The 8791-nt window shown below is 40.3% G+C and overlaps 1 protein-coding gene across 1 annotated transcript in view; it reads right to left on the bottom strand.

Moving 5' to 3' along the window:
• GUCY1B1 (guanylate cyclase 1 soluble subunit beta 1) overlaps positions 1-1292 on the bottom strand; it is a 76479-nt gene extending 75187 nt beyond the window's left edge. Inside the window, exons 1-2 of the mRNA XM_069105614.1 lie at positions 998-1292; positions 112-185 (exon numbers count right to left, since the gene is read on the bottom strand). Coding sequence (XP_068961715.1) covers positions 112-185; positions 998-1000 — 77 coding nt within the window. The 5' untranslated portion in view covers positions 1001-1292. The remainder of the gene's footprint in view (positions 1-111; positions 186-997) is intronic.
• Between the last annotated feature and the right edge of the window lie 7499 nt (positions 1293-8791).

Here is an 8791-nt window from a genome sequence, read left to right as displayed (position 1 = left end):
TGTGTGTGTGTGTGTGTGTGTGTGTGTGTGTGTGTGTGTGTGTGTGTATGTGTGTGTGTGTGTGTGTTTGTGTGTGTGTGTTTTATGGGAGGAGAGGAGTGCCGAACTTACTTGATATCTTCCCAGACCTCAGGGCCATAATTCCGTATTACCAGGAGTTCCAAAGCGTGATTCACGAATCCGTACTGTAAATATAGATAGAGGGACATTATAGGTAAAAGGCAGAGATGGCAGTTAGGAGAAACCATCGACTCCCTTCCTCCAACCTCCCCGCCCACCTCTCGGAACGCAGTGGGTTAATCCATTTGCAAGCCTGTGCCCGTGTGACTCCCCGGACTGGATCTTGGGTACAACTCTCTATTGGAGGCTTGCTCAGCCGACCAGAGCTGTCTGCATCCAAGAGCACTGAGAACCCGGTCCCAGGTTCATCCAGGTCAGAGGGCTCCTTTATTTTCCTCTGCTCACCTGCTGCCACAGCTATCTGCCGAGTTGAGCATCCGCACAGAGCGGGAGGGGGTGAGCACCCTTCCCCCGCTCCCCACCAAGCCCCCGCCACAGCGCTGCACCCATCCTTCCTTGCACCATCCCTACCCCCAGCTATGTCACAAGCTGAGAAAATTCCTGGGGCCAAGCTTTTATCTCCCCTCTACTTCATTCCCCAATCCTTTACCAACAGCAGGAGGCAGAGGAGGAGAAAGGGAATGGGGCAAGGAAAAGGAGGAAGAAATAGATAGCTTGCTTACTTGTTTCCATTTTCCCTTTCTTCTCCACATTCCCACTTAGAACCACCACCCCAGTTGCTCCCTCCAAACCCCAAGGGGAAAAAAAAACCCCAGCCCAGGGTGAGTCCTGGAACGCTTCTCCTTCCAACTGGGACCTGGGAGGACGAAGGGCTTTCTTTCTAGGAGACCTAGCCACTGTTCCAATTCAGATGCGGCCCCCCCCCCCGCCCCAAGCCAGGTGAAAAAACACAGGCCCCCAAGGCTGCCGCACTTACCATAGTGTAAGCCTGGCCTCAAATTTCTCTCGGAGAGCTCCCCGGAATCCCTTCCCCAGCCGCTGCGCCGAGTGAGCGATCCTGGCAGTCGCAGCTGCTACAAGGACCGCAGCAGTAGCGGTGGCAGCAGAGGTAAACGCACAGCCTAGCTGCAGCGGAGGTGGAGGTGGCGGCGGCAGGGTAGCGGCAGCGGCAGCAGCAGCAGCAGCAGCGAAAGCCCCGAACACAAACCCCTCGCTCCGCCCTGATTGCCACCTCCTAGCGGCCAATGGAGAATTCAGCCGTGGGGCTGCTTTTTTCTGTCCTCTGCCTCTCCACCAATAAATTCTAGAGGAGGGAATTCGGACGCCCTGAAATGAAGCTGGTCTGATAATACGCTTCCTCACCTCTACCCCCTTAGGGTGCAAAGGTCTGTGTAAGAAGCGGTTGTAAGCATTACGAAGAGCCTTGGAGTCTGGTTTGGGGGCTAGTTGCTGCTGCCTGGAAGGAATACTTTTAGAGGGGCCAACTGTTAAGGATAAATATTAGGGCTACTGCCAGCTAGTAACCCAACTCTCAAGTCGAATATGTGTGTGATTATGTACTGTCACCTCCCGTATTTGAAGAGCCTTATCTCTTCAGGTTCTGATGATCTAGGGTCTTGGTCAACTATTAGCTTGTCAACCCAATAAGAATTAATTTGGTTTTAATGTGTAACCTTGAGCACATCATTTAACCCCTCTGGATTTCCAAACCACTTCTGATACTTAGCAAGTCACTTAACATGCTTGGGCCTAAATTTCCTCAAATCTAAAATGAAGGTCTCTTAGATCTCTGTGATCTAAGACAGGCTCATAATGGGTCTAAAGCTGCAAAGAACTTCAGAGGCCATCTACTCCAACCCCTTTCCTTCTCCTCACCTTCCACTTCCCTTTAATTTTACAGAAAAGGAAACTGAGTCCTAAAGAGAATAAGTGACATGCCTAAGGTTATAGAGACAGTACATCCTCCACCATATCATTAGAAAAACAATTATGTGTGTTACTCATTTTAAAAAGTCACTTAATTTTCTGTAAGATCACTGCATCCAAATTACCTACTTCACTTCATAGAATTTCTATACAAAAGTATGTTTATTTAAACAGGTAAAGCCTTCATCAAATATTAGACTTTAGGGGATCAACCGAGACTGGAAGACAAAGGGTGGTTGGTTCCAAGATCCAACGCAGATGGCCAAGGCCATTGCTCCAGGTGGTTTTTAATCCTCAAGTAAAGGCTGGTGCCTGAATCTGTTATTGCCTTCTCAAGTGATTGTTGATGTGTTGGAAAGATTCCAGTGTAAAAGTTGGAGCTCACTCTTGGCTCAGCCATCTGTAGTTATCAAATTATTGGGCATTTGGCTCAGATCTCCATGTCCAGCAAAGAAATGAGGAGAAATAAGGAAAAATGCAAAAGAAAATCTCTTCCTCTGCCATTTGTTACTATTATTTTAAGTGACTCAGCAACTGACTCAACTTAATGTTTATGAGGTGACTTGTAACTGTGATGACTGGTGGTGTGTACAAACAAATAAAACCTAGTCTTCTGGGGGCAAGGGAAGCATGCAGTCTTGTTCTTGTCTCTTTGTGGGAAGAGGTCAGTATGGTTAAAAATCGGTTTCTTTTAAAAATCTTTTAACAATTTCTTATAGTTGCTGATTTAGAACCTATAGCTGTTTGGGTCTTAGAGGTCATCTTTTCCAACTTATTTCTTTTACAAATAAAGAAACTAAGACAGAAAGATTTGTGAAATTTCCCAGGTGTAAGGTAGCAAAAGGCAGGATTCAAATCTATGCTTCCTGTTACCAAGCAAGGTAGGCTTTCCACTGCTTCACTGCTACTTGCTACTCTTCATAGTTTGATCAAATAAGTCTTGAACTATTTCAATTGACCTAATTTTCCACTCTTGACAAAAATAACTCCACATAGATGGGAGCAATCAAGATTAAATGACTTGCCCAGGGTCACACACCTAGAAAGTTTCTGAGGTCACATTTGGAAACAGGTCCTCTTGACTCCAGGCCTGGTACTCTCTCCACTGGCTCACCTCACAGTCCCCTGAGTATTTGTTTTTTAAATAAAAGTCATGCAGAATAGATAATGAAACATACATATCCTTTCAAGGCAGAGAGGCAAAAATAGATGATTAGATTTGGTCAGATATCACTTATTTGATCTTAACTGTTTTTCTTGGTCCAAAGGAGAGGGTGAAATGATTGTGATATAAAGACAAAAGGCATTAGTCAATCTTTTTGAACTTTATTTTTCCCATCAGGAAAACAGATATAAACAATGGACTGCTTTGTGGATTAAAAACACATTTCTAAAATCAGTACACTCACTCTGGTATAGGGTATTAGTTGTGGGGATAAACAGTTCTCCATTTTTCCCAGCAGTTCTTGTTTAAAAGACAGTTCTTCCTCAAAGTAATCTATGTTCTTACACTTATAAAACATGTGGTAATTACTTTTTGTTTTGTTTTGCTTCTGTTTCTTGCTAAACTAGTCTGCTTTACTGATTTATTTTTTTAAACCAGTACCGAATAGTTTTTATGACTGCTGCTTTATAAAATAGTTGCATGTCTTGTAACATTCTGCCTTTTTAATTTGTACCTTTTCTCCAAATTTTCCTGGAGATACTAGATTAATTTGGTTATTATTGTTGAGTTCTATGAAGTACATCATGAGTAATTTGAAAGGCATGATAGAGCATTGCAAATGAATTTAAGATGAATAATAATTTTTATCATATTGCTATTGCCCAAACAATATCACTCTAATTAGTTGTCTCATTTCTGCCAAGTTTTTTGTAGTTCTATTTATGGAAATATTAGGTATGTTGGTAGATTGAATCCTAGATATTTTATACATTTTCAGTTACTTTGAATGGTATTTATCTTAGTATTGTTTCTTTATTTCTGATGTTTTAATTACTGGAAAAATAATTATTTTTGTGGATTTTTTTTTATCACATTACCCTGCTAAAGCTATTAAAATCTCAATTTGTTTCTTCACTGATTCTCTGGAACTTTCTAGGTATACCATCATATTATCTGCAAATAGGCACAATTATATTTCCACTTTGCCTATGTTTATACATCTAATTCTCTTGTTTTATTGTTATGACTAGTATTTCTAAAACTATGTTAAATAATAGTAGGGAAAGGGTACATCCTTGCTTTATCCCTATGTGTAGTGAGAAAGCTTTCAGTAATTCTTCATTGCAAAAAAGTGCTAGTTCTTGATTTGAAATATAGGTTTTTATTATATTAAAAAAGCATTCTTTCATTCTTAGGGACTTTTAAAAATTATGTTAATATAAATTCTTCATTTTGTCAAAGAGTTTTGGAACATCTAAAGAAGTAATCTATTTTACTCTTTCTTATTATGGTGATTGTTTATGCTAATAGCTTCTCCTTTATTGAAAACGTTTTATATCTCCAGCACAAATATAATTTGATCATAGCAAATTATTTCTAAATATGTTATGATAGTCTCCTTTTCAAAAGTTTAAATTTTGCAAAAATCTAATATTATGTAAATTTTGAAAAAATATGATATATATATCCTCTCACATGTCTTCTATGATATAAATTTAATCTTTATATATGAAAATGGGGGAGTCAAAATGCAGAAAGTAAATTGTTGACTAATACTCCTAATGGGTATCTATGAAGAAAAATAAAATCTTAAATAAAACAAAAAGTTATATAGCATTATATCAAATGAATTACATACTATGGCCAGCTTGGATATACTCCAGCGATGTTGGATTGCTTCAATATGAAGAAAAGTATAAAGATTATATTAATAACAAGAAAAACAAAAACCATATGTTCACATCAATAAATCTAGAAAATGGCATTTGAAAAATACATCTATTGTTGTTAAGCACACTAAAAAGAAAGGGATAAATGGATCTTTCTTTCCTTAGTACGGTAAGTAGCATCTATCTAAAGTTAAGGGCTAGCATTATACATAAAAGGATGAACTAGAAATATTTAAATAAAATCGGGGGAAAACAAAGATGCTCATTATTAGCGATATTATTGATTTGGGACTAAAAATACTAGCTCTAGCAATAAGATAAGAAAAAGAAATTGACAGAAAAAGTCTAGGCAAAGAGGAAAAAAATTACTGCCTTTTTATTTTTTTGTAGATGATACATTAGGGAGTTAACTAAAATAAATTAAAGCAATGACTTCAGCAATGTTGAAGGATACAACATAAATCCACATAAATCACCTTCATTTCTGTATATTACAAAAAAAAATCAACCAGGAAGAGACAGAGAAATTCCATTTAAAATAACTCTAGAATGTACAAAATACTTAGTAGTCTACTTAGGAAGAAAAATACATTTATCAATATAACTGCAAAATGCTTTTACTTTTTTTACATTGCATTCTACCGCTTGTTACACTACATTCTATACATTGTTACATTACATTTTATGGATTGTTACATTGCATTCTATAGAATGTCATATTGCATTCAATGGATTGTTACATTGTGTTCTATGGATTATTACATTCTTTTGACTCTCTTCCTCCCTTTCTCCCTCCCTCTTCTTGTCCTCCTACAGACTAGCTTTCTACATGGTCCTCCTGTCTCCTCAAATTGTGTAGTCTGAAGGACATCTGGAAACAACCCCATTGGCCATATGAAACATGGTGTACATTGAACAGAAACTTTACCACAATGGCCCCCCTAACCCTCGTAACCTCTGAGCCCCTGCCTTGGCTTGGCTAAACTCATGGAGGAACTTGGGACACATGGACAGACCATTGGACCACAGGGTAGATACAGCCCAGTATCTATAGCTATATTCCCTGGGGGCTTGAGGCCAAGCACTGTAGATCTACAGCTGGCAGGGCCCACCTTATGTGGACTAGGAGCCAGCCTGGCCCTGACCCTAGCTTGCTTGGGCCCCAGCACTGAACCTCTGAACATATGTAAGAAGAATCTTTGCTTATAAACCCTTTCTCCACCGCCAGGGGCCTATACAACCCAACCACTCAGACTCTGGATAGCATCTCTCTAGGGTCCCAGCCATCTCATGACTCCTGGGTCCAGGATGTCTGCTACCTGGGCATCCAGAGTGGTCATTCTACACTTCGGTGGGTCTCCTAGAAGAAGGTGCTATGTCTTTTTTTTAGGGGCATGGGGTTTGGGGTGAGAGGAGTTGGGATAGAGTCCACCTAGGGCTTGTGCTGAGTTGGAGTCATCTGACTGTAGGTCAAGGAAAGGCCAAGGAAGAAGAAAATTGGAGAGGGGGGATGGCTCATCAGAGATATAGGGTAGGACATGGGGTGGGGGGCCTCCCTTGCATTTGGGATTCTCAGGCTTTTTTGCTATGTTGTGCCTCAGTTTCTCAAGTTAGAAGTAGGAGGGGAGTGTCACACTTGAAAATCCCTGAAGAAATGCTGGAGGGGTGACAATGTTGCAACATCAAGCAGGGTGATGCCCTTCCCTTAGGTGCTTGGAGATCTTGGAAGGAAGATGCTACAGTCAGGTAGGGCGGGGTAGCAGTTGAGTGACTTTGCACTACTGGCAGAGGCAGGAAGTGTGTGTATGTGTGTTTGTGTGTGTGTGTGTATATGTGTGTGTATAATGGGTGTGAGTAATCCATGGTGTTTAGTTTTTAAAAATTGATTCCAGGGTGTACAAAACACTTCTTTACCCAAAGAAAGATAGACCTAAATAATTGGAGAATTATTAATTCTTCAGGTACTTTTATGATTAGGCTTGGTAGCTATTTTTTTAAACACCATTTGATCTTCTTTGCCATTCAGAATATCTTATTCATTCTTTTCTTTTGATTTCCTGTAAACATGGAAAAACCTGCATTATTAGGATTAGTTTTCCATGGAACTAGGATGTTTTCATCCTTGCCTTGAAAAAAGAATCTATTGTTTGATGATGCAGTTCTGGAATTTAACCACAATGTTTCTCAGAGATTTTTTTTCCTCCTGAGACTATTTTGTGGATTTTCTTAATCTATATTTTTTTAATCTAATTCAAACGTTTCTAGAGAGGGTTCTGTCTGATTTTTTTGTTAAGTATGATGTTTGTTTCTTTTTTTCAGAAAATCTATAATCTTTTCAGTTCAATTTCAATAATTTTGTATAATCAGGTATGCGTCAATGATGGCCCTGACCTTAGATCATGTACTAATTTGCACTTCCTGGTAAGTTAAATAGAGTATATTGAATATTCCATGCTTGATGTCAACCTAACAGGTGGACATTTGGTAAAATTTGAGAAGAACCTTCCCATAATGATTTGCCGAAGGTCTGATCTTGTGTGGTGATGAATTTTCTAATGCCTTTGGAGATAGAAAGACTGATGATAGAACCAGAACTGAGATTGAATATAAAAAAGATTAATGTACTCTCCCTTGACATTTTCCTGCTTTTCCTTTTTGGATGCAAGTGAAATAAGAACTATGATGAGCCACCAGACTGGACGAAGGACATTTGTCTTATCTCCCCACCTGGCCACCATGAGTCCCTGAATACATCCTACCTAGCTCTATTGAGTTTATTCTTTCTTGACCTTAGGAGAATGAATATCCTGAGATGAATGGGCCAGGTTACAGCCTTGTGAGCTTTGCAAGGTCAGAAAAGACATCAGAAATCCACTTAGCAAATGGGATAAGTAGCAGAGACTACTGGAACTGGTAGCAGCATTAGTTAATTTTGGTGAGCAATAAGCCTGAGGATGATCTTCTTGACCCAGCCTTGAAGTGACTTATCTACGGGATACTCTACACCCAAAATCAAACTTGATGGGGACTTGGCAAAGGGAGAAATGGATTGCCAGGACCAGGAGGTGTCCCAAGTACTCCCTATATGTGTACCTATGTAACTTTGCGCTCAAAGGAGTCAGCTCTAACCCTAACCCTAAATACACCCCCCAATTTGGGGAATTTTTTTTTGTATTTATAGTCCTGCTCTACCTTCCTGGTAAATACCTTTGTAAATGCTAATTGATTATCAACTGGTTAATAATATGGGATGGAAGTTCTGCACTTGATGGGAGTTCAGGAGTAATAGTACCAGAAATCTCAAACCCTTTAGGGTAGCAACCGTAGGGGAGAAGTAGTCAGGCACTCCAGAGGGCTCAGCCTGTCCATGGGACTCATGATTTTTAGAGAGCGAGACCAGAGAGTTTTACTACAAAACATTAGTTTTGCTGAACTTTCACATGTTCTTTCAAACTTATAAAGAAGCCCTATTGTTTTTTCCTTCTGCTTCTGAACTTTTAAATTCTTATCCTATGTATCTCCTTTTCAAAGAATCTATAATTTTAGAAGGGGTGGAGGGGTGGAGTCAAGATGGCAGAGTAAAAGTAAGGACTCGCTTGAGCTCATCCCCCCATCACCTCCGAATTCCTGTAAAAAATGACTCTAAACAAATTTTAGAGTTACAGAACTCACAAATGACAGAGTGAAACACATCTCCAGCAGAAGACAGCCTGGCAGGCCAACAGGGTCTATTGCTTTGAGCTGGGAGCGGAGTGTAGTCCCACAGGCACCGCTCTGGCACAGACCAGGCCAGAGCAAGTCTCACGGGAGTGAATCACTGGTAGCTGTGGTGGTTTTCAGATGTCTCAATCCACAGATGCCAAAGACAAAGTAAAAGGTCAGTGGGGAAACTCTGTTGGACCTGGGTGAGAGAAGAGTGTGGTCTCCCAGCCCCTGGGCAGTGGAGGTGGTGGTGGTGGCAGCAGAAAGCAGTAGCAGCAGTGACTGTTTCTGGAGCTCCAGGTCCATA

Source organism: Petaurus breviceps, unplaced genomic scaffold, assembly GCF_028583685.1.
Source record: "Petaurus breviceps papuanus isolate PSGF00001 unplaced genomic scaffold, PetGlider_PUasm1.0 76, whole genome shotgun sequence".
NCBI classification, from domain to species: Eukaryota; Metazoa; Chordata; class Mammalia; order Diprotodontia; family Petauridae; genus Petaurus; species Petaurus breviceps.
Note: the sequence above shows the minus strand (reverse complement) of the source record. Positions and strands in the feature narration are given on the sequence as shown.